This window comes from Hydractinia symbiolongicarpus, chromosome 5, assembly GCF_029227915.1.
Source record: "Hydractinia symbiolongicarpus strain clone_291-10 chromosome 5, HSymV2.1, whole genome shotgun sequence".
NCBI lineage: Eukaryota > Metazoa > Cnidaria > Hydrozoa > Anthoathecata > Hydractiniidae > Hydractinia > Hydractinia symbiolongicarpus.
Genome location: NC_079879.1, coordinates 5,108,779 through 5,132,605, shown reverse-complemented (window position 1 = coordinate 5,132,605; position 23,827 = coordinate 5,108,779). Strand labels below are relative to the sequence as shown.

The 23,827-nt window shown below is 34.4% G+C and overlaps 3 protein-coding genes across 3 annotated transcripts; 2 read left to right on the top strand and 1 right to left on the bottom strand.

The window, feature by feature from the left end:
• Positions 1-24: 24 nt before the first annotated feature.
• Positions 25-11,106, bottom strand: LOC130644332 (BRCA1-A complex subunit Abraxas 1-like). The gene is made up of 9 exons (XM_057449887.1): positions 10,862-11,106; positions 7,631-7,721; positions 7,399-7,435; positions 7,249-7,315; positions 6,896-7,004; positions 6,614-6,704; positions 6,273-6,413; positions 540-624; positions 25-357 (listed from the first exon to the last, which is right to left on the bottom strand). Exons 1-9 carry the CDS (start codon positions 10,955-10,957, stop codon positions 250-252), a joined length of 825 nt encoding a protein of 274 aa, XP_057305870.1. The 5' UTR covers positions 10,958-11,106; the 3' UTR covers positions 25-249.
• On the top strand, positions 3,425-4,993 carry LOC130644331 (uncharacterized). The gene is made up of 3 exons (XM_057449885.1): positions 3,425-4,543; positions 4,672-4,760; positions 4,912-4,993. The coding sequence occupies exons 1-2, from the start codon at positions 3,475-3,477 to the stop codon at positions 4,746-4,748; spliced, it is 1,146 nt and encodes a 381-aa protein (XP_057305868.1). The 5' UTR covers positions 3,425-3,474; the 3' UTR covers positions 4,749-4,760; positions 4,912-4,993.
• On the top strand, positions 11,017-23,400 carry LOC130644330 (CAAX prenyl protease 1 homolog). Its single transcript, XM_057449884.1, has 12 exons — positions 11,017-11,169; positions 19,151-19,297; positions 19,527-19,613; positions 19,971-20,087; positions 20,340-20,492; positions 20,855-21,052; positions 21,650-21,742; positions 21,823-21,880; positions 22,016-22,038; positions 22,130-22,246; positions 22,331-22,474; positions 22,825-23,400. Exons 1-12 carry the CDS (start codon positions 11,089-11,091, stop codon positions 23,044-23,046), a joined length of 1,440 nt encoding a protein of 479 aa, XP_057305867.1. The 5' UTR covers positions 11,017-11,088; the 3' UTR covers positions 23,047-23,400.
• The last annotated feature ends 427 nt before the right edge of the window (positions 23,401-23,827 follow it).

Genomic DNA, 23,827 nt, shown 5'->3' with positions numbered 1-23,827 from the left:
ATTGTATACAAACAACAAATTCAAAAAAGTTCTTGGATTTTTATTTCGAACACAAATTTACACGAAAAACTTGCTGAACAAACTCCGGCAGATCTTAAGTGCAATCAACTTTGTAGAAGTTCCAAGTGACTATTAATCAACAATTACGTCATCACCACCGACAAAAGTTAATGCGAGAAAAAGTTTGTCACATTGACGCAGGGTGTCATGCATGTACAACTCAATGTAGTTGTAATACTGCAGTGGTAGTTATGGCTTTTCTGGCGAGTTATTTGATACGATTTGTTCGAGTTCGTTTATCTCCTTGACATATCTTTCAAGCTTTTCATCATACGATGAAAGTTCTGCTCTTAATTTCTGGAAAAAAAGAACAGATTTACTACATAATTCGCACGAGATGTCGAACTGATGCACACTTTTCTTGTCATAAGACATATAGAAACAACGCAAACACTGAGGCTTCAGTTGGCATTAAAAAGTTTTTGACACTGTCGTCAACACCATATCAATAGATCCGGCAAAGGACAACAAATACTCACGTCCATGATGGAAACAGTCTTGTAAAACAGAACGTATGTATTATCTGCTAGTGATACTGAACCAGTCTCCGTCATAAATTTATCCCTGTACAATTAAACAATTGTAAATATATACCGAAGTTGCTGCTAGCAAAACGACAACACGTCTTTATTGTGGTTACTTTCTAAAATTATGATGGGTTTTTCTATAGTGTTCTTCCAATCAACTTTTTATTGGAAAATGAAAAAAAGAGGAGGAAGTGCTTATCAGGTTCTTTTCGAAAACATGACTGTTAAAGTGTCGAGGACAATTTGGCCATTTTAGCCTGTGAAAACATTTATTATCTGCAGTTATCTGAGCAAAATTTCGTCACTTTTACTGATTCACTTCTTGCACTAACGTAGGCAATTTTCGGGCAACTTTTCGAGAACGGTATACACAAAAGATTTAAAACAAACTTTTTTATACTGAAAATATATATAAGAAAAGAAAAACCGACATAAAACGTAGTCGGCAAAAAATAAAATCGTTGTTCGGTAAAAAAAGTAAGTTAAAGATTTAGTATTAGTCCAGGAGCTCATAACAGAACTTTAGGTCCCATTTTCTACAAAAGGTTTGACCCTCTAAATAGGTTGGTAGTATCACGGACAATAAAAATCACATGGTCAGCTGACCCAATTTGGGGGCGTTTGGGTCCCAGGCCCCTAAAATTACCCTAATTCGAGACTCCTATTTGGTCCCATAATTCTCAAAGCTTAAAAGTTAGTAACGTGTGTCATTATATGAGAGAATCTGAAAAATGATAAAGCTTACCGAAAAATTGGGTCTTAAGACTGGGTCAGACCCCCCTCAAAGACCATATTTAGGACCTTAATTTGTCCCCATAAGCTACAAACTCCAAATTTTGCACAAACATTCTCTAACATAGTGTAATGTCAGTGGTCATAAAGCTGACCAAAAATTTGGGTCTCTTGGCCTAGTCAGACCAAGTCTCGCCCCATATCTCTATTTTTAATGCGGAGGAGAAGCAATAGAAAAACATTTGTCTTATTTCCAATGTGTTCAGGGCCTTAACTTATTTTTAGAATTTTTTTAAATAGAATAGAACGTTTTCGTCCAAATACAACAGGAAACCGACATAACAAACCAGACAGTGAAAGAAAAAAGTTAAGAGAAGCAGTTATTTTGAAGCAAGTGAAGTAAAAACGTGAACAAATTACCGGGATATTTGCATATTAGACTATCAAATATAGAAAATTAGAAACTTTAGATAAAATGTGATAGATAGAAGATATGACAGGTAAAGATATATGTAATTATATCAAGTTTTTAGTTACTGCATGTTGTAGTCAGTTTCGGATGATAAGTCAAAAAAAGTTTTAATAGTCTGTTGTTGAACTGAATTTTTTAAACATATATTTTGTCAATTTTTACTTCATTGATTGAATTTCTCATTTCGTAGAATTTTCGAACAAAGAAATATTCAATAAGATCAATGAAAGCGATGGTAAGAGGAAAACATAATTAATTAGAATACATTAATTTAAGATAACCAATAACAAGTTATTATTGTGATATTTTGCAGATGTTGTAGCTACTGTAGATGACAATTTAAATGCAAATGGAAATACTGACAGTGATGGTAAGTTGAAGATGCTTTAATGTAAATGAGACCTTCTTTGATTTACATACTTGTTAGATTATGTTGAAGCCTTGTAAATATTAATTCCTTTGTACATTTTTACGTTCTAATTATATTAACTGATTTTTTACGCTATTTACAGAAGAATTACAATATATCTTCATATTAACGTTTTGTTGTTTTGTATATTATATTTAAGTGACATGGCGTATTGTATTTATACAATATATTTAATGTTTTTGAAATCACTGCTTAATCGGAACTTTGATCTGTATGTGTGTTGCTTGCCTAAAGTCGCAAACTATTTCTTTAGCATGAACCATCCAAATTACGCTCGTTGGATTGTCCGTTATCATGATAATCTTCTCAAACTAAAGGACTCTCATCCCGAGGTTTACACTGAATTTCAAAGGGGATTATTTTCGCTGCGAAGAACCCAAAAGTCATTCTCAAGATTACCAATCGACTTGACATTAGAGCAAACGATAAATGCAGATGCTGCATGTCAGCGAAAAGGTATATCAGCTTTAACAAATTCTATTTCTGCTCGTCAACGATGGGCACAAAGTCATTCTATTCGAACAAGTATTGTGTCATACGTGTTTGAAAATTTGGGGATGACAAAACAGGAAGACGTGTCTCAAGATTTAAAGGCCAGCAGAATGCGACAAAATTCTAAAGATTTACATCAAGTTATAAACATGGTCAAGGAAACCATGAATCCATTTAACGATGCTATTGAAAAACAATATCTTTTTAATATAGCATCAGGAAAAGCAGCCTCACCAGACACAACAAAGTTTTTGCTCAACATCGTTAGTGTTGGAAGCAAAGCACGTGATAAATTTATTGACGAATGTTCTAAAGATCCAGCAAGATTCGAAAAACCTATACGAAGACAAACATTACACACATTTGCAACTGGGGGAACGAAGTATAATATTAAAGCTGCTGACAACAAAGTGGTTGCTGTAACGATGATGAGAGATTTGTTTGGTAGCATCTTGTACCATTCGCTACAAAGGAAAATTGATATGGCAGAGGTACTGAAGTATCCTCTAACACCTGTCCCTTTATCTCTTGGACATGTTGATGGCAAAATGCAAAAGACCCCTAAAGTCAAATTATTGAACGAGTTAGAAGCAAAAGTAAAAACTGACGATCCAAATCGCGTCGATGTTAACATAATTGATGGAATGTTTTTCCTACATCTTTTTGTTGACCTTCCAGCAACATTTGGAGCTCTGGCAACATTTATTTTGAAACGCGTTTGTGCTAGCAAGGGAAACATCATACATTTTGTTCTAGACAAAATGGTACACCCGAGTATCAAGGATTGTGAAAGGGATTTGCGATGTACTGAGAGACATGGAGCTTATCAGATAACTGGACCTGAGCAAAAAAGACCTTCAAACTGGTTGAATGCATTGAGAAATGATCACTTCAAAGCAGCATTGGTGGAGTTCTTAGCCTTCTTTTGGGAAAACAACATGCATTCAACAGTACTTGGAAACAAAACAGTCATAATGAATCGCAATGATACCTGCTACATGTTTAGAGTTGAAGGAGAGATCGTGGTCAAAACCGAGATCGTTAAATTGTTTTCAACTCATGAAGAAGCTGATTCCAGAATTTTGTACCACCTATCTTCGATTCAAACACCAGCAAACGTTGTGATAAGAACCATAGATACTGACGTGCTGATAATTGCTCTTGGCTGCCTTAGTAAGTTACCTAACAGCTTGAATATTTGGATGGAAACCGGTGTTTACACTAAAAATACATTAAGGTACATAAGTATTAATCAAATATACCAGAAATTGGGCAAAAATATTTGCATGGCCTTGCCAGCATACCATGCTTTCACTGGATGTGACTATACAGCATCGTTTAGTAGGAAAGGAAAAATTCGACCTTTCAAACTACTAGAAAAAAATGAAAGTGTGCAAGATGTATTTAAACAGCTAGGAACAAATCTTGATGTCACAGATGACGCTTTTGCAACGTTGGAAAAATTTGTATGCAGCATGTATGGAAAAAGGAATCTATCATCTGTAGATGAAGCTAGGTTGGTAATGTTTTTGGAAAAGTATAAACCAAAAGGAGAAAATGAAGCAATTTCCTGTGTTAAAAAGTTTGATGGAAGTTCTCTACCACCTTGTTTACGAGTGTTGCGTCAAAAGATTTATCGAACAAAGTATGTTGCACAGTTATGGATGTCATCAATAACGTCCGAGCCTCCAAATCACCTTCCTGAAGACATGGGTTGGCTGCTGAAAGATGGCAGCTATATCATTAAGTGGTACGAAGGCGAAATGTCTCCAAAAGCAGTAGATGTCACCAGCAATGAAAATTATTATGGATTCTCCAGAGAAGTAGAAGGTAAAATTTTGGATATTAAGTTTTACAATCTAGTCACTTAGTTTTTTAATTATTACTCGGAAGCAATTCTTTATTTCCGCTACTGCCGCCGCTATTTTAAATATTAAAAGTATTTCATTCTCCTTAAGATTTTGAAGGGTTTGATGAACTGTCAAGTGATGACGATTCAGACAGTGATGACGAAACTAGTGACGAAGACGTGTAATGATAATTTAAGGTTAGATTTTTTTTGTGGGATATGACAAAAAATTTACAGAATAGGATTCAATGTCATATATTCTAGAACTGAGTAACCTTTTTAATATTTTTTAATGTTGTATTGTAGTTTAAACTAGATCTTATGACTGAATGACATTTCTCATCTTTAGATGCTGATGCAGAACAATATCAATCATGCTGCTATAACCTATTGTACATATTTATATTTTATTAAATGCTATCAGAGCATTTCTTTTTTAATTTGATATCGCTAACTATTGTCTGACCTGATCAAGAGACCGTAATTTTTGGTTTGCTTTTTGCCAAATCACAATAGTCTTACAAAATTTTAAGTTTGTACCTTATGAGGTCTAATTTGAGTCCCTGTTCAGATCTTTGTCTGACCTGCTGATAGGACCGCATTTTTTGGTAAGCTCGACCATTTATGTATTACATAGTTAGTATAGAACACAAATATTGAGTTTGGGCTTTGTAGTCATTGGTTTTTTTTACCCTCTAAAAGTTGTTTAAAATAGGGATTTGGGGCGAGACTTGGTCTGACTAGGCCAAGAGACCCAAATTTTTGGTCAGCTTTATGACCACTGACATTACACTATGTTAGAGAATGTTTGTGCAAAATTTGGAGTTTGTAGCTTATGGGGACAAATTAAGGTCCTAAATATGGTCTTTGAGGGGGGTCTGACCCAGTCTTAAGACCCAATTTTTCGGTAAGCTTTATCATTTTTCAGATTCTCTCATATAATGACACACGTTACTAACTTTTAAGCTTTGAGAATTATGGGACCAAATAGGAGTCTCGAATTAGGGTAATTTTAGGGGCCTGGGACCCAAACGCCCCCAAATTGGGTCAGCTGACCATGTGATTTTTATTGTCCGTGATACTACCAACCTATTTAGAGGGTCAAACCTTTTGTAGAAAATGGGACCTAAAGTTCTGTTATGAGCTCCTGGACTATATGTAAAAAATATTAGTCACAGAAATCTGGCGGCTTTTTGTTGACTGTTTTATTAATAAATGTCAGTTGTTGTTCTTGCGAAAACACGTTTTACTAAGCGCATAAATTGTCGCAAAATTTGAATTTAACAAAAAAATAATAGATAAAAACACATCAAAAAACGAAATTTTTTGAGCGGTGAGTTCTCACTCTAGTATTGGCACGACATTTTGTTATTTTTCAAGATCATTTGCTTTATAACTCTAGGACTTTATGCGTATTTCCAAGACAAGTTAGCCTAAACTAAATAACAATATCGAATGTTTCTTATAATCTAACAGATGGATTAAACATTGAATATGTTTTTTAATTCTAAAGAAAGTAGTATTAGGGTTTTCTCGAACAAGAAGCAGTAATTCTGGATGATGACCTGGAAAACAAAACAGGTTATAATAGCCAAGGATGCCTTCCCTTTTTAAAGTAGATGAATATCTAGAATGTCTAAAATGATGAATACTTTTATTTTTTATTTTTTTTTTGCTGATCTCTACATGCTATGTTTTAATACAACTTACGACTGAGATTCTTGTATGGCTTTCATGAACTGAGTTGTTGGATTGGTTTTGCTTCCTAGCAAACGAGATTTATGAATGTACTCATGTAGTTCGTTACCAGACCCCAAATTTATAACGTTTATTTTTGTAGGACTTGGAACACTATAAATGAGAAAATAACTTTCATGTGAACAAAACGATCTTGATAATATAATCAAAAGAGAGACAAATTATATTTATAGGATCTTCATGCTGGTGACTAAAGAGAACAAAGAATATAAAAACAGATTCAAAGATCTATGTGACTGATTTTCGAAGAAATATATACTATCCTGGTTTAAACAAAACGGACAAAATCCTACCTTTTGTTTTTGTATACAAAAGCTTTGTAGTTTAAATTAAAAGTTGCTTTGTTGTCCTCGCGAGATGGTGTCAACAATAAAAACAGCAGCTCTAAACACAGATATAACTTTCACAACAAAGTTGATACAGGAAACCAGGACTTAATAACGCTTTTTTCTTTACAACTTCACAAACCACAGGAAACAAAAAAAAGTTTAAAATATAATAAAAATGCTTATAAGAAAAACACTTTAAAGCAAAAAAAAAATTAAACTAGATTGATTCACAGTACACACACATACTTTTATGTGTAAACACATCCATATTTAGCATGTTCTGCAAAATTGTTCTTTCTCGAAAAGATATAGCACTGTTTGTATTTCTTCGAATTGAATAATAGCCAACCAAATTCTAAATAAGTTTTAGATCATTTAAAGAACCTACTAAAAGAGAGTTTTAAAAGCATTTTTCTTTAATTAGTAAAAAATTAGATTGACAACATGAAAACATTCGCAAAATTTGGGAATCTTTTTCTCTTCTTTTTCACTTTCCTCTCTTTCACAATAAAACTCTATGTTGTGCTGTTCATGACTTAAATGCACATTGTGGAACAAATGAAAAACAAACAACAACTGGATATTTTTTGTAAGCATACCTTGTCCTTACCAGAAAGTTTTGTATTCAAATCATTTCTGTTAATAGTGCCCAAGTTGTCATAAAAACTGCATAAAAATATGAAAAATAACATATAAAAATAGATATTAAACATATAAACATTAATTTAAAACATTTAAATGATATCTACCTGTAGGACGAATTGTTGCATAAAAAATCCTGCACAGCTAAAAAAAACAATTTTTTATCATCAACAAGTGTTTCATTTAATGTCATCTATTACATAAACATTAGGGGAAAATAAAGTTCACGCATGACAAAATGACAAGACAATCTTTACTGTTTTAGTTTTTTGGCCATGCTAAATCCTTTTTTTAAAGGTAAAGTATATATCAAGTAAACAAAAGAAAAAATTTCTTTACTTAATTCCTCAACTTTTCGAGATGCACCTGGTTGGGAATCACTAATGGCTGAAATTTCTTCTGAATTACATTCTCCCAACAGGAATCCATCCTATATAAATAAATGAATAACAAAATGTGTCAAGGTATTCTTTTAGAAATCTCTTGTAAAGAGTGTTTGTAAATACAAAGATAGGTCCTAATTTCAAGTTCACCATCCTCCAATAAAAATAAGGAAAAAATTGATTTTTAAATAAAAGCTTTATCTAAAAAATAAATTTTTCCCTCGTTTAAATTAAACATTTTTTTTAGTCAAAGAGGTAGAAAAACATGCAATTTTAGACAGCCCCTCCTGGAGTTGACAAGGGTTGGGCTATATCCTAGTTGTAACTCTCAATGTGCATGCTTCACAATCAGGATTTTTTTTAAATTTAAAGCAACTTTATATATGATAGTAATAATTTATGTAGACAATTTCAGTATTAAAATGATGTAATTTTCAACACGTTAATATGATTGAATATATAATTTAAAAAGAAAAAAATAACAAGTTCAGCAAACATGTCCAAAAGTGTAAAACTGGGACAAATGGGGAAAAGATTGTGAAAGGTGGATGCTTCGCGCAAAATTTTTTTCCAGCATCTGTTTCTCCATTTTTTTTCAGGATAAAAAAGATAGAAAATTCATGTTTAACCCTTTCAACCTTTTTATGTAAACAGGTGCATTATACAATTAAACCTATATGAAATTAAATCTTAGATAGATAGATAGATGTGCATATTTTACATGGCTAGCCTCACAAATATCGAGGGATATACTCTGTCTATTATTTCAAGGAGGGGCCATGGCTTAGATGGAGAGTCCTAGAGTATTTAATGCTCATTTTGAGCTACGCAGACCCAATTAGGGCCCGCGCTCTACTAGACAACTCCCGGCAACATCCAACGGCCCACACAGTGTGCCATCTCCCCAATTTACCTCACATGGCTTGGGTCAACCCGGGGCTATGGTAACATTCACTCGCCCAAGTTGAATTGCCATCAAGAGGAATCGAACCCCGGTCTCCCCACAGAGTACGAGAAATTTAACCACTAATCTATGGTGCCACATAATCTTGGCCTTAAGCCTTGCCTTTAAGGCCTTTGAATTCTACAAACAGTTTTCGTTTAAATATACAAAGCTAAACAAAGATGATCTATGTTAGTTCTTAACTGAAGTTACCAATAAAAATGTTTTCTAACCATTAGGGCAAGTTTGACTTAACCCAAAGATCAATAGGTCATTGTCAAAAACCATAATGCAACAGAGGTGCATACAGCACTTTTGATCTGATATAATTTTTGCTTTGGTTAACCCAACCAGTTATTCCTAGCTTTATAACCATATGTGATGTTTTTGGGAAAAACAGTAACAACATAATATTATCAGCAATAACCGTTATTCTGGTTATACCGTGAGAATTATCGGTAAGACTTTTTTATGCAAGTAAAAATTATTTTATTTTTTATAATAATATTGCTATGACACCCTGTAAACTATTTTTTCAACAAAATAACTATTATTTTATTCATGATGATGTGCAAGGGTATTATTATAAAAAATTGTATATATCATGCTTTTGTTGTAAATTGTTTTACAATCCTTTGTTTTCCTTTATGCAGATTTAGAAACTTTTTTAAATCAAATTCATGCAGAAGTTACAAATTTAACCAGACATTGATTTCATTTATTATTCCACAGAAACATCACTATCCTTTTTTAGACTAATAAGGTTAGATAATAAAGTATATAAATAAAGATAAATAAGTCAGATACTAAAATAACAAAATTTATATCACTTTTTGGACAAAAAACAAAACAAAACGACAATGTAAAGAAAGAATTATATATATATACTTAAAGGGAATTACAGATGGCAGAAAACATCAAAATAACTTAACCCATAACTTAAATATGACATTATAATTTATGCAACATAATTAAATCTGAAATCTGAATCTAAATCTGAAAGAGCTTTTTAAAAAATTTAAAGACTTTTTAACCAACTTTTTAAGCTCTATAATATAGGTCCAACATCATTTTATACCTCCGGTTCCCTTTAAGATTAAAATGGTCTAAAATATGTTGTTATAGAACTTTTTTAAAACTGACCAAATGACAAAAATGGAAAACATTAGGAGGGCGAAAATGAAGCAGGTAAAGGGTTTCTGCACTATGCATTTTTTTAATATTTTGCAAAACGAAATACAAATAAAACAAAAATTTAGGGTTATTTTTTCTCATAAAACTGGCTAAATATGGCAAACAATTTCGCAATAGAAGGTAAATGCAATGGGACGTTATATGTCTAGATTGTAAATACTTCATGTCTTTTGGGAATATATACATAAACTTTACTAAGTAGGTGTTAAGATAGCATTAAGATTCTTGAGCAGCTAAAAATTTTTGAACAAAAAGGTACCTCGCACAACTAACTTTTGTTGGAATGCCATTTTTGAATATAAAATAAAAGACAAACAAACAACATAAATCATCACAACAAAATGAACCAAAGAAGTGAAACATAATACTTGGCACGAATGATTGAAGTAAAACTTTAAATTATTATGAAACAGGTTTTAAAAAGAAATTTGCAAGTATCCACTATTTACAACTTTGTCAATATAAAAGAACAAACCTTCCTTGGTCGATTAAGAGCCTGACTAACTATTTCCTGGTTCTCAATAATTTTCTTCTCTATTTTACATACATAGCGGATCACATGCTTTGCCTGGGTTTTTAATTCTCAAAAAAAGTTCTGAAAGCACAGTAAAGTGCTTTCATAAAACCTTTTTGTGGAGGCAAGTTTTTTAATCTTCTTAAAAGTTTAATTTAATATCGTTGTTCCTTTTATAATTTTTACACACAGAAATAAAACATGCAACTTTGGTAAAGGAATACGCAATTTTTGGACTTCAAAAACATTCAGAGTTGTTGATGTAGGCTTTTAGAATAAAAAAAAACTTGCCTCATTTTCAATTAAAAATGTCCTTTGTGGGGGTAAATTACATATAGCTAGCATAAGATCCAATTTTGACTTAAAAGTACTTAAATTTTATAAAATTTTGCTTGTCCAGTGTTTGGCCGCTTGAATAGGATCTATAGCTGCAGTAGCCAACAATAACAAATGCTTAGCTATCTGAGTCTTTCCTGAGTGTGATATACTGATTTATTCCAGCTCTAATGTTATCCTGAAACTAATTAATTACCTACTCGAAAATTATTTGATTTTGCAGACGAATTCAATAAACATGCAAATACATATCCTGGAATGTAAATGTCTAATTCTTCTGGATTTGTATCACCCATTTGCAGTCTTATTCGGATGGCAACTTTGGTCTCTGCTCAGTTTTCCCGCGGAACCTATTTGCTACACGCTTACTTTCGGTTTTGTTTTTGGGAACAACACACGCACGCAGCAAAGTTCGCCATAATTCAAGATGGCTCCTGTAATTTTTGTTGCCACTATAATTTTTGCATGGATTATGTACATATGGGAAACTTATTTATCCTATAGACAGGTTTGTAAAATATGTTTTTATCAATCAATATGCGTAATAAAACTGCGAGGTTAGCATCATCAAATTTTAAGAAGGGAAACAAAAACGTTTAGCTAGGGAAAACGAGTGGCATATTTGTATTTTACGATGGCCGCTATGGCTCACTTCTCTTCCAAATCAAAAACACTTCTCTTCTATATAACGAAACACTTCTCTTCCGTATTTTGACACTTCTCGACCAATGATGCAATTTTACATCATTGGTCCATAGTTTTAACCTTTTGTGAGGTTTATTACGGGACCAGTCCCCTCGCCATGTGACATATTTTTTCAACAAGAATAAGGTCTGATGATGGTACTGAAAACTGCATTTTGGAAGCTGTTCAGATTGCATTAAGATCTCAGCATAATGATCGAATCTTTTTGGTAACAACTTTCAAAAGACAGACCAAGTTGGTGGAGTTTATTTTTTAGAGAACTTGCAGACTTAGGATTTTTAGATGCAGGTGATGCACTCATTGCTGAATGTGTACGCTACTGCTTTATGGATTTGATCAGAAAGGACCTTAATGAATTTGCGATTTGTTGGAATCAACATCTATTAGCACCAACAGACATCACAATCAATCTTTATTCCCGGATAAAGTAGGGTCAATTGTAAGCCACAAAACGTTCTAGTTTCGCCGAATTGCATTTATAAAAGTTCAAAGTTAGTGGAAACTAGATAAAAAAAAAGCAATCTCGCATTACGCTTCTGGGACCGTATAAGAATATAGCTTGAAATTTCGCAAAGTTTTTCCCGCGAAAAATCTAATTTTGTAGAAACGTTAATATAAGAACTTTACTGGGTCCAAAATTTCCTATGCGCAGGGCCCGGGGTGTGCCATTTGTTCATTAACAAGATCGGGATAAATTCATATATTAAGGACCAGATTCAGTCTGGGAAATTTTTGAGCTTATGGAAGAGAAGTGTTTCGCACTTGGAAGAGAAGTGTTTCGCACTTGGAATTAATTGCTTTGGGTTCCAGAATAATACCACAAATTGATAGAAACAATGTATTTCTAATGGAATTAGTAAATACAACACGTTCAGTATGCGTAGATTATTTATGGAAAATTTTTTGGGGAATGGGTAGGAATGAAGGTGCCTCCTTCGTGCTTTTTCATATGCTCAAAAGGCATATCCTGAGCGTCAGGATATGCCCCCCTATATAATGAGTATCCTGAGCGTCAGGATACGCATTATAGGCGTCTTCATGCCCTGAGCGTCAGGTGCATGAGACAGATGAGATGCACTGAGCGTCAGATGCATCGACATGTCCTGAGCGTCAGGCACATGCTAATTATGGTGTTTTCTTCCTTGGTGTATTAGAGAATAATGATGTTTTTATTCATACCCTGAGCGTCAGGTGTATGAGAGATGCCCTGAGCGTCAGGCGCATCGACATGTCCTGAGCGTCAGGCACATGCTAATTACTGGTGTTTTATGAGATGCACTGAGCGTCAGATGCATCGACATGTCCTGAGCGTCAGGCACATGCTAATTATGGTGTTTTCTTACGTGGTGTATTAGAGAATAATGATGTTTTTATTCATACCCTGAGCGTCAGGTGTATGAGAGATGCCCTGAGCGTCAGGCGCATCGACATGTCCTGAGCGTCAGGCACATGCTAATTACTGGTGTTTTTATTGAGATGCCCTGAGCGTCAGGTGCATCGACATGCCCTGAGCGTCAGGTGCATGTTTCCTATTTAAGTGCTGCTGATTGAGATGGCCTGAGCGTCAGGCGCACCCCAATGAGCGTCAGAAAATATGGTGAAGACATGTATACACGCCCTGAGCGTCAGGTACGTTTCAACAATCACTTGTATCAACAAATTACTTGCCTAATAAGGCTGACGAAGGAGGCCCGGCATACCCAAATTTCCCCATATTGTGAACAGGAACCGCAAGAAATATACGTTATTTGTTATAATTGCAAATATGACGTTATACAATGCAATAACACAATATATTTATTCACCAAGTAATCGACTGGCACAGCCGTATTTTATCTCGCCAACACTTATAACACTCACAGCTGATAATCCATATACAGTCATTAAATGTGAATTAATTAAATAAAGAAACTAGATAACCCTAAATAAAGTAAAATGTCAAAAAAATTATACACTACAGAGCCCTCACATCCCATAGCTTTGTGATCTTGTTAACATTGGCAATGTTAGTACACCAGTTTTTTAACACATTGTCACTCAAGTGGACATATCTACGATAACAGTCGCTAGACCATCTTCCTAGTATTTTTATAGCTGAATCAGGTATGCCGCAGGATGCCGCCGCTGATGCCCCTCCAATTCTAAAACTGTGTGTGTTTAAGTTAGCACTGCATTTTAGGGATACATTGAGCATGGCACTGACATATTTCCGAGTAACAAATTCACCACTATGCAAAATAAACCAAGGAGCGGGGACCAAACCGCGAAACGATAAGTACTGCGCAAATGCGTTTACGGGACAAAGGCATCCACCAATCCTGGCCAAACGGATCTTAATACCGGCTCTAAATGGATCAGTTTTTGAGCTTTTGATATTAACGTACAGAATGTTATTGTCGTTTGAAAAACTAAAATCATGTGGTGATAAGTGTCTCAGAGGATCCCAGTGGTATTTTGTAGGAGAGACGTACTCAGATACTCTCAATAGGCCAAAAAACGCCATTAACACTAAGCAACGCCACATAGCCTTATCATGGTTAAGAAATTGGCTATCTTCCAAAAATGACAAAATCTCTGAGAGATGAGCCGGGGTGATTGGCAGGCGAAGTGTAGGTATGTTAGGCAAGCTTCTCCGTATACCACGCATAGTGTATCTTAGTCTTATCATATTTGACATGGTGTTGTGGCCATTAATAACACTCTCATATTGTACGGCGGCAAGATAAACCTTTATGGTTGTATATTTGACCGTTGACGCAAGGTGCGTAGCAAAGAGTTGTAAAGTTGGTTCCTGAAGTGGAAACAAAGGGGTTGACAATTGATAACAAAATCTTTTATATGCACGGAACTCAGAACGATAAGTTAGTCTGGTGTTTGCTGAAAGCGCTGAATTTAAATAAAATCTCAATCGGCCAGTAAGAATTCTGACATTGCTGAAGGAATTGGTGTGGGTAGCTTGTCTGCTTCTGGACACAACTCTTGGAATTTTGACACCTGCAAACGGGAAAGCAAATCAGCATAAATATTTCTTGCACCTATGACATGATGGATTAGCAAATTAATATTATTTCGAGCAGTAAAGAAAAACAATGTTCTAATTAACCTCATAATATGCTTGCATTTACATGAACCTGTGCTCCAAATATGCACCAATGCCTCATTGTCTGTGAACAAGACAACCTGCTTATCCTTCCACCCGGCACCCCAAGTATGTACAGCAACCACAATAGCCAAAAGCTCTAAAAATGTAATACTGTGATTTTTTCTGGTGAAATTAATCGAGAACCATGAACCGTCATAGAAGCCACCCAAATCTATATTGGACGCGTCTGTAAACAAATTTAAGCTGGAGGAATTAACTTTCTCTGACTGTATTATAGCCACACCATTCCAGGTTGGCAAGAACTCACACCACCATTCTATGTCCTTTCGAGATTCAGAAGTAATGCTAATATGATGGAACAAACTAGTCACAGACATGGAAAGATCAATCAGGCGCCTCAAGAACATGCGGCCACATTTTACGACCTTGCACGCGAAGGACAACGACCCAATAAGAGATAATAATTCCTTTTTTGTACACTTTCTTTTTTCACGCCACAGTTGTAAAGTATTAATTAATGCCTGAAATTTATCGTTAGGTAAACGTATAATGAACTTACTAGTATCGATTTCTATGCCTAGGTATGTAATAACCTGTGATGGTCCTACAAGCTTATCTGAGGCTAAAGGTACACCAAGTGCTGAAAATACATCTTTAATTACTTTTAATGTTGTTAAACATACCTCTCTTGTTTTCTCTCCTGTTATGAAATCATCTAAGTAGTGTAGTAAGTTTTTTATAAAAGCAACATAGTGAAGAATCCAATCCAGCATGTCCGCAAGTGTATTAAATATAAATGGCGAAGAGCGACCTCCAAAGGGAAGAACAATATCAAAATAATACCGGCCTTTCCATTTATAACCTAAAAGATTCCAGTCCTCAGGATTAACTGGGCACAGTCTGAAAGCATGTTTTATGTCCAGCTTCGCTAAGAAGCAATGCTGACCTAAACGGATAACCATGCTGACAGCATCATCAAAAGAAGAGTACAAAACCGAGTATCGATCCTTTGATATTCCATCATTAACTGAACTCCCCTTTGGAGACGATAAATCTAAGACAACCCTTACAGTGCCATCCTTTTTTGGAGCAGCGCCTAGAGGGAAAAATGAAAGTTACGTAGCGGGGGATATGGAAAAGGACCAACAGTATGTCCACGGTTTAATTCCTTAAGAATAGCCTCCTCAACCTTTGCCTTGTGAGTTTCGGAAGATTTGTTATTTTTTTTGCTCGAGGTAAGATATCCACTATCGTAACCAAGGCGAAATCCATGTTTAAAACCCGACAAAATAAAGTCAACTAAGGCCCTATTGGGATAATTGGACAAAAGTCTTGCCAAAACATTTACTTTAATAGGTGTGGAAATTAAACTCTTCACCATGAAAAATTTATTGGGAACCTTGTCGAGGGGCCCTGGGTGAGCAATTGATGGCTGAGTGATTTTGGTGGCAGCGAGAACACTTATGGGAATACATGCAAGGCTTGGCGCGGCAAAGCCCTTGGTTAAACCGTTGACACACTTGATAGGAGAGGGGGGCATTCCGAAACGGAGTTGCAAATGAACTTACCAACCGGTTTGGACAGCTGGAAGCAAAATGTCCTTTCCCTGAACAAGAAAAACAGGTAAAGTCCTGGAAGCGAGAGGCAGAGGTGCTAAAACCATAGGATTGGGAAGATGACGCTGGAGTGAGCAAAGGGGCACCGCGCAGGTACTGATTGAACAAAAGGTCATCTATGACGTCCCACCGACGCGATGGATCATTAGCCATGTGTAAGCGATGGAGTTGGTCAAAAGCATAAATTGCCGAAAACGCGTACTGATTAGCAAATTGAGTTACCAAAGTTTGGTAGATAATCATCTCGTGGTAGAGATGGGGAAAAAAAGACAACACACACCTGAGGTAATTACTCCATGCTAAGCACCAGGATTTAAAATCCTTCACGCGCGACTTACCTGTGTTCTTTCTTATAAGGGAGACACTGGGAGAACCATCCACCGTTTTTACATTCAGGTCGTACTCACCAATGTCGTCCATCGGAATAGACGAGGCCAGAGGAGAATTAAGCGCGGGAGGAAGAAGCAGGTCGAAGTTAACATACTCACACTTCTTAATTATTTCTAAGACCCTTTTGGGCACAGGAGGGATAGACGGAATAGAGGAGAAATTAGTACGCACAGCATCAACAGTGGCCTCACATTGGGCGACATCCCTATTTTTAACTTCAGGAACATGGTTTGTTGTTCTAGCGAACCGGCCGCTGAGGATTTTCCTCATCCTGGAGATCAAAATTATGTGATATGCTTGACTCCAGCTCTGAATCCAAGATATCCATGGTGTTATTAGGGTTTTCCCTTCCTAGATGTGGGGCAGCTGCTGAAGAACAAGGCTGCTGAACAGCAAAATCGGGCTTATCATTAGCAATACCAATTCCAAAATGCGCGACTAAAGCTTTGGCAATGTCATTTGTTGATCTACCCTTAACAGCAATGTTGAAAGAGTTAGCAGTAAGAGTGAGTGTTTCTTTCCCAAGTTTCAGCCACTGTTCCACTGTGCGCATTTTTGGGTCTACATTAAGTACTTTTTGAATAACAGACTCCTTACCATGTTTTTTATGTGGGGTACCACCATTTGTTTGTTTTGGTCCCATCTTGTTTATCTGAAACTTTCAATACCACACAGATATCATCTACATATAACCTGATTCGAAGTTTGACTGTTAACTGTAAACTTTTAGGTACATCTGAAGAACTTGTGCAGTGTGGGGTGTTGGGTTTTTATATACAACCATTAATAATCAAGACCTGGGTAGGGCCCAGTTCTTTTACAGGCAAGTGAGACTAGTGTCCCTGGCAACCTTTAAGATCAGGTCTATAGGCAGAAACCACCCCCACTTGCCAGGTTCTACCTGATATTTTCAATGACTAAGGTAAACCTAATATATACTAACCAAAATGCTAAAGAACTGTATTTCTGTCACCACAATTAACATGAGCAAAACTTGCAGTTTAGCTCCATGAGAAGTGTTTCGAACGGAAGAGAACTTTGGGTATCAAAGTAGAGATGTTTTTTATACAGAAGAAAAGTGTTTTTATACAGAAGAAGAAGTGTTTTGACTAAGAAGAGAAGTGTTTTTACTGAGAAGAGAAGTGAGCCATAGGGGCCATCGTAGTATTTATCAGTTAAACTTGTGGATCCTTGATTATCCCCTTGACTTATCCTTCTCTGTCATGTTTCATCAGGTTCAAATATTTGGGGGCATCAATAATAGCTGATACACGAGTTAGCAGTTTCAGCTAACCATTGTTTAAAAAAATCTTTCTTTTGTTACAATGCTTATTATGAATTGGAAAAGGCAGTAAACTGTTATGAATTAAGAAGGCTCTGACCATGAAGAAAAAATAAATAATTTTTTTCTGGAATATTTTGAAAAGAACAGTTACGTATGGTTACTGGCAATAGCATACTAAATTTTCCTTCTGTGAGACTATATCTATGGTCAAATCCTTATTAAATTCACTCTGTTTACTTCCTATTTTCAATACAGAAAATGAGCAAGCAACTTAAACTTTGAAAAGATGTATTGACCTTCCTTTCACGTTGGGCAAAAAAATAAAAAGACAGTGTAACTTAATAAAAACAGGGAAAAAAATTGTATCAAGCTCCTGTACGCCCGCAGGCCAGTTCTGTGTATAGCTAATAATAGTTGTTTCTGAATGTTCTTTTACTAGCTACTGGTTTGTGCAATAGTCGATCAGTCTATCTTCTGTTCAGGCTTTTTTGGGGGTATTCAGATATTTATCATTGGCAAATCGAGATTTTTTAAGTAATTTATTACAAAATAATAATAATTAAAAAAAAATAATTAAAATTTCGAAACGAGTTAAACTTTTTATTTTTATTTTATTATGATTATGATTATCTCTGTATTAATAATCCGTCAAAAAAATATCGTGCAACATGAAATGCGATGTATATATAACAATTGAGCGATCCTGTAACAACTAGCCTCTATAATAAAAAAAATATTTTGTTTGTCTTTATGTAAAATGGTACCACAGTAGCAAGATACAAGAAATGTGGTGTAAAGGATGGACAATCCTTTACACACCACATTTTATGCATTTCCACAGCTTGTTGACATCATAAAAAACCTTAAAACCTTGGATCTCCATGACAATCCATGTGCAGCTTTTTCTTCTTTTGTCTAAGTGGAAATTTCTATTAGCCTATATTAACTATTGGTATAAGATAAAATAAAAGTGAAAATTCAAGATGAGGCTGTGATATTCAAGCATGTTTATGTTATGTTATTAGAGATAAAAGCTTAAACGTTGCCTTACGGAATATGATGCTGTTTTTACCTTTAAAAGAACAGCAACAAAACTAAAGGTGTAACTACACAAGGCAAGTTTAGACAGTATAGTTACTCAAGTCTTATTTTGTATAAGAAATTAGAAAAGTCTGTGTCTAAATAAAATAAACTTTTTGTGACTTTTGCAAGGAGTGTTTTTCATCTCATTTTACCCTTTCATCAGTACATTCAACATTAAAAGAAGATAGATGTGAAATCTACCTTTGTGAACTCATTTCGAAATACACAGAAAAAGTATATTTTTGTAAAAGTGAACAGAATTAACTAAACAGAACATAAGGTAATAATTTATATTTCTCATGTATAGCATCAAGTTTATGTCAACACAGATGATATACCCTCTGAATTAAAAGATACATTGGATAGAAAGACTTTCGAAAAATCACGCTTATATCAAGTGGACCGTTCTAAATTTGGCTTTGTATCTTCACTTTACTCCCAAATAGAATCAACAGTAAGTTTAGATTTACTTGATATTTTTTCTTGCATTGTTTTAGTTTTATATGGATTGTACTTATGATAAAATGCTTTTAACTTTTAAAAAAGTTCAATACTAAGCACATTTCTGTGTTTATGTAATTATGAATTATAGGCCATCATACTAAAACCAAGATTTACTTGTTGGTGAAATAAACTTGCTGTATTATTTTTTTATGTGATCTCAAACTTCTTTAATTTTATAGCTTATTTTGTGCTTGTATGGTATTCCATATTTATGGGCTGTGGCAGGCTCTATAAACGGTTCTTTTGGATTGGATTCATCTCATGAGGTATATAGGTTCCAATTTTCCAAACATTGTCTGAGTTTAACCTTGTTTATAGCATTATGCCAACACCAGTCCAGTGCTTGTTACTGTACAACCCATTGTTAGATACAATAAGTTTTTTGGAACCAATATTAACCAAGTCAATGATTCAACTAGACATTTAACAGGTGGCAGGTGTTAAAAAATAAAGCACCCTTTTCTTTTTAAAAATCTAAATAAAAACAGTAAATAAAAATATATAAGTAAAAAAAACAGATAAAAAATGAAATGTTTTTCAGTTGTGTTTATGAATAAATGGAGAGTTTTCAAAATGGTTGACTTTGTATTGTTTGCTTGACAGCCATATTCTGCCTTTTTTAGATTAAACAGTCGATCACATTTCTTTTGCTTGCAACTGTTTTCAGTACAGTTACAAGCTTGCCCTGGAGTCTCTACTCCACATTTGTAATTGAAGAACGTCATGGCTTCAATAAGCAGGTATGCATTTCACAGTTCAAGCTGCCATCTACCCTACAACTGCCTGATTATTTATAATAAGGTGTTAGGGGACTGAAGTGAGGAATTTTAGCTATAATCTTGGTCAAATTATGTTAGTACAATACAGTTAATTTCGAAGTTAGCCACCAGAAGCAGTTCCATACAAAAGTATAAGTTCAATGGAATACAAACTTAGTCGGAAATCGGAAAAGTTAGTTTCAGACATTCCCTAAACGTTCAACTTTTTTTTAGACTCTTGGATTTTATTTTAAAGACTTGTTAAAAAAACAGTTAGTGTCACTGGCAATCGCTATTCCTGTTATATCGATACTCTTGTGGATCATTAAATGGGGTGGATCATATTTCTTCGTGTATGCATGGTTGTTCGCGTTGGTTGTATCTCTGGTAAATCTTTATTTATTTTTGTTAACTCAAGTTACTTTGCTCAATATACCTCTTTTTCGTGTAATTTTTGTGTTTATTATGTTAACCCCCTTTAAATGTACTCTTATGTTTATCGATTAAAGCTGACGGCAAAGAGCTTCAGGTGGTGAAATTTAGCGCAATATTAACGCATTTTTCTGAATTTGCGTTTGATAATACACTGCATGAATTTCATAAAATAAGTTACTTGGGTGTGATACGACAAACATGTGTAAGAAACAAATGTGGAGCTCGAAACGTGTAAATGATTTACCTATTCACTTCATACAGACTTCTTCAATAACTATCAATGTAGACGTTGCATGTTAAATTCTTTATTTCAGTTTTTCATCGCTATATATCACGATTACATAGCTCCTCTGTTCGATCGGTTTATACCTCTCCCTGATGGTGAATTACGTTCATCTATTGAGAAGCTTGCAAAACGAATTGAATTTCCTTTGTCAAAAATCTTTGTGGTGGAAGGATCGAAGAGATCATCCCATAGTAATGCGTATTTCTTTGGTTTTTACAAGAAAAAGGTAAATGCTAAATGCTTTAGTTGTTTTTTACTTTTTATCTTATTTAAACATTCTGTCCCATTCTTTTTTAAAAAAATAAAATAAAAATAAAATAAAATGGTGTGCTGCCTCCTCAAAACTCCTCAATTTGAAAAGAACCCCCTTAAAACTTCTTAATCATGCTTAATTTTAAAGACTACTTAAAGGTCCTAAATTTTGAGAAGACTCTTCAAAACTCTTCAATTTGAAAATGACTCCTCAAAACTTCTTAATTCTGCTCGATTTAAAAAAAAAATGATTCTCGTCAAAGTAGATTTCTTAAAAGTCTCAATTTTAGTTTTACAACCTGTCGCATGTTTTTATTTTTAAAATGCATAGGGATGCTACATGGATACAACAATTATTTTTTTTTCACTCATAGCACTACCTTTAAAATCTCAATTATTCTCAATTTCTTTAAAAAAATGTAAAAATCTTCTTAAATTTCCTCAAATTTTTTAACCGTCGTTTAAAAAAGCTTGTAAATTCTCATCAAAATTCCTCTCCTCAAATTTGACTGTATAAAAAGGAAAGCAACCTTGACATATTAGACTGTATAAAGATGCTTATTTTTGCTAGGTCATAGTTTTATTTGACACTCTGTTGAAAGAAAGTCCTTTTGAAGCAGAACGAAAGAAAGAAGAAGAAGAAAAGAAGAGCAAGAAAGAAGAGGTGAATACAAACCTAATTTTTTTTAATACAATCTGCCTTATTTTTAACAAAATCTAGAACTAACCCAGTTTTTTTTACAGAATGATAAACTAGTTGAGGATGTTAAAGCCGACATTCTGGACACTGATGATGGTGACGGTATCATTGTTTTTAGAATCTGTTGTTTTTTGATAGGAATTTCAAATTGAATATTACAGTACTACATTTTTGAAATAATATAGTATATAAATATATAAATTTAGTATTTATTTTGCTTTCAACTTTTTTTCATAGGAAAAGATAAAGATGATGAAAAGGTAAGAATGTTTCTATGAAAAAAGTATGAAAAAAGGATCGCGTACTAGAATTATTTCTGATGATTTGGTGTCGTTAAATTTTCTTTTTCAGGACGAAGCGCCGAAGGAAGAAAAAGGTTGCAGTAACGAAGAAATCTTAGCAATTTTAGGACACGAATTAGGACACTGGAAATTAAACCATATTTTAAAAAATCTAGCAATAAGCCAAGTAAGCGAGTATATAATTTGTCTTTTCTATATTTTATAGATGTTTTTTGAGAATGGATATAAATCATTTTGCTTTCTGTCATAGGGGAATCTTTTATTTTCATTTTTCGTGTTTGGTCTACTGATGCACAACGATGTTCTTTATGAAAGCTTTGGATTTTATGGTGAACGACCAACTTTGATTGGATTGCTGATTATATTCCAGTTCATATTTTCCCCATACAACGAGGTGAATGAAATTAAGATGTGTTCTAATATTTCTTCTCACTGTCTTAGGCGTTGTCCAAGAGTGTAAAAACTTCAATGTACTGTGAATAAGTTCTATATATATTTATCAATTCAGACTCTATGTTTTCTTTTTATTAAGATACTATTTTTTTTTAATGTTAAAATAAACTTGATTAAAATTTTTAATTTCAACATTATTAAATAAATTGGCACAGTAGACGAAGCATTTGGAATTTCGACACCCATCATCTCCAAATTTTTGACTAATTCAGAAATACGACAACTATTATACAAATATGAATCTGCGATTGTTTTCCATTGAAGACAAATTTTTATACACTTTCTTTTTAGTTGGTTGGTTTTCTGATGACAGTCCTGAGTCGCCGGTTTGAGTTTCAAGCGGACGATTTTGGCAAAAGTTTAGGTTTTGCGTCCCAACTTCAGACTGCGTTGATGATACTTCACAAAGAAAACCTTGGTTTTCCTGTCGCTGATAGTTTATATTCGGCGTATCACTATTCTCATCCGCCACTGTTAGAAAGGCTTCGGGCGTTAAAAGTGAAAGTAGAGTGACGAATATTGTAGTATTTAACTCGCTTATTCGGACAAAATTCAGCCGAACTGAATAATGTGGTCAAAGCATTTTAGCCATTCCGGAAATAATGAGAGCCACCGATTGGCCCAATTCTTTTATCCCTTCATATAACTATCAACATTAAAAAAAATAGGATAAAAGTAGGATTATGATATAAATGAAAACAAGACGTACAGCTTGTTTCGGCCATTATTTTCATATCATTTCCTACGTTTTAGGTTTCAAAGAATGTAATCCACTCCAAGTATTCTATAGGCAATCGCCAAAACAGATCCACGCCAAATTTTGTCCGAATAACGTACTTATTTCTGTTGATAAATTAGTAAACAAAATACTTGTTTATTTTCCTTCACTCTCCCCCATTTATTTTAACATATTTCATACACAAAAGTTTCCGCGCAAGTTTAAATTTTCTATTAATAAAATCATGAAAAAAGCTTTTTGACGCTTAAAATGCCTTAACCAATTATGTAATAATTCTTACGCCTTTTTGCACCAAATTTCGCGTAAATTTGCATAATTTTTGCACCGCTGCAAACGAGGCAGTCATGTTTTTTTTGTTAACATATTGAGTCTATCAATTCGAACCACGTACTTTAAAAACTGGTAGAGTCTAACAGAATTGATGAGAATAAGTATAACCACAAGGATATTTCACTGGGAGACCGTCAGATTAGGCGAGACAACGCAACGTAAATTAACAACATTCTGCTAGGAAGGTCAGTCAATTTTTCCAGACGTAAAAAAAAAAAAAAATAC

What these genes read in the sequence shown, in the direction of transcription:
- LOC130644332 (XM_057449887.1), bottom strand. Translation starts at nt 10,957, where the DNA reads ATGGGTGATACAAATCCAGAAGAATTAGACATTTACATTCCAGGATAT. An exon ending in TGCAACAATTCGTCCTACAG is followed by an intron (nt 7,316 to 7,398) that starts GTAGATATCATT and finishes ATTTTTATGCAG; the next exon opens with TTTTTATGACAACTTGGGCA. An exon ending in AGACTGTTTCCATCATGGAC is followed by an intron (nt 358 to 539) that starts GTGAGTATTTGT and finishes CTTTTTTTCCAG; the next exon opens with AAATTAAGAGCAGAACTTTC.
- LOC130644331 (XM_057449885.1), top strand. Translation starts at nt 3,475, where the DNA reads ATGGTACACCCGAGTATCAAGGATTGTGAAAGGGATTTGCGATGTACT. An exon ending in ATTCTCCAGAGAAGTAGAAG is followed by an intron (nt 4,544 to 4,671) that starts GTAAAATTTTGG and finishes ATTCTCCTTAAG; the next exon opens with ATTTTGAAGGGTTTGATGAA.
- LOC130644330 (XM_057449884.1), top strand. Translation starts at nt 11,089, where the DNA reads ATGGCTCCTGTAATTTTTGTTGCCACTATAATTTTTGCATGGATTATG. An exon ending in ACTCCCAAATAGAATCAACA is followed by an intron (nt 19,298 to 19,526) that starts GTAAGTTTAGAT and finishes TTAATTTTATAG; the next exon opens with CTTATTTTGTGCTTGTATGG. An exon ending in GATTGGATTCATCTCATGAG is followed by an intron (nt 19,614 to 19,970) that starts GTATATAGGTTC and finishes TGCCTTTTTTAG; the next exon opens with ATTAAACAGTCGATCACATT.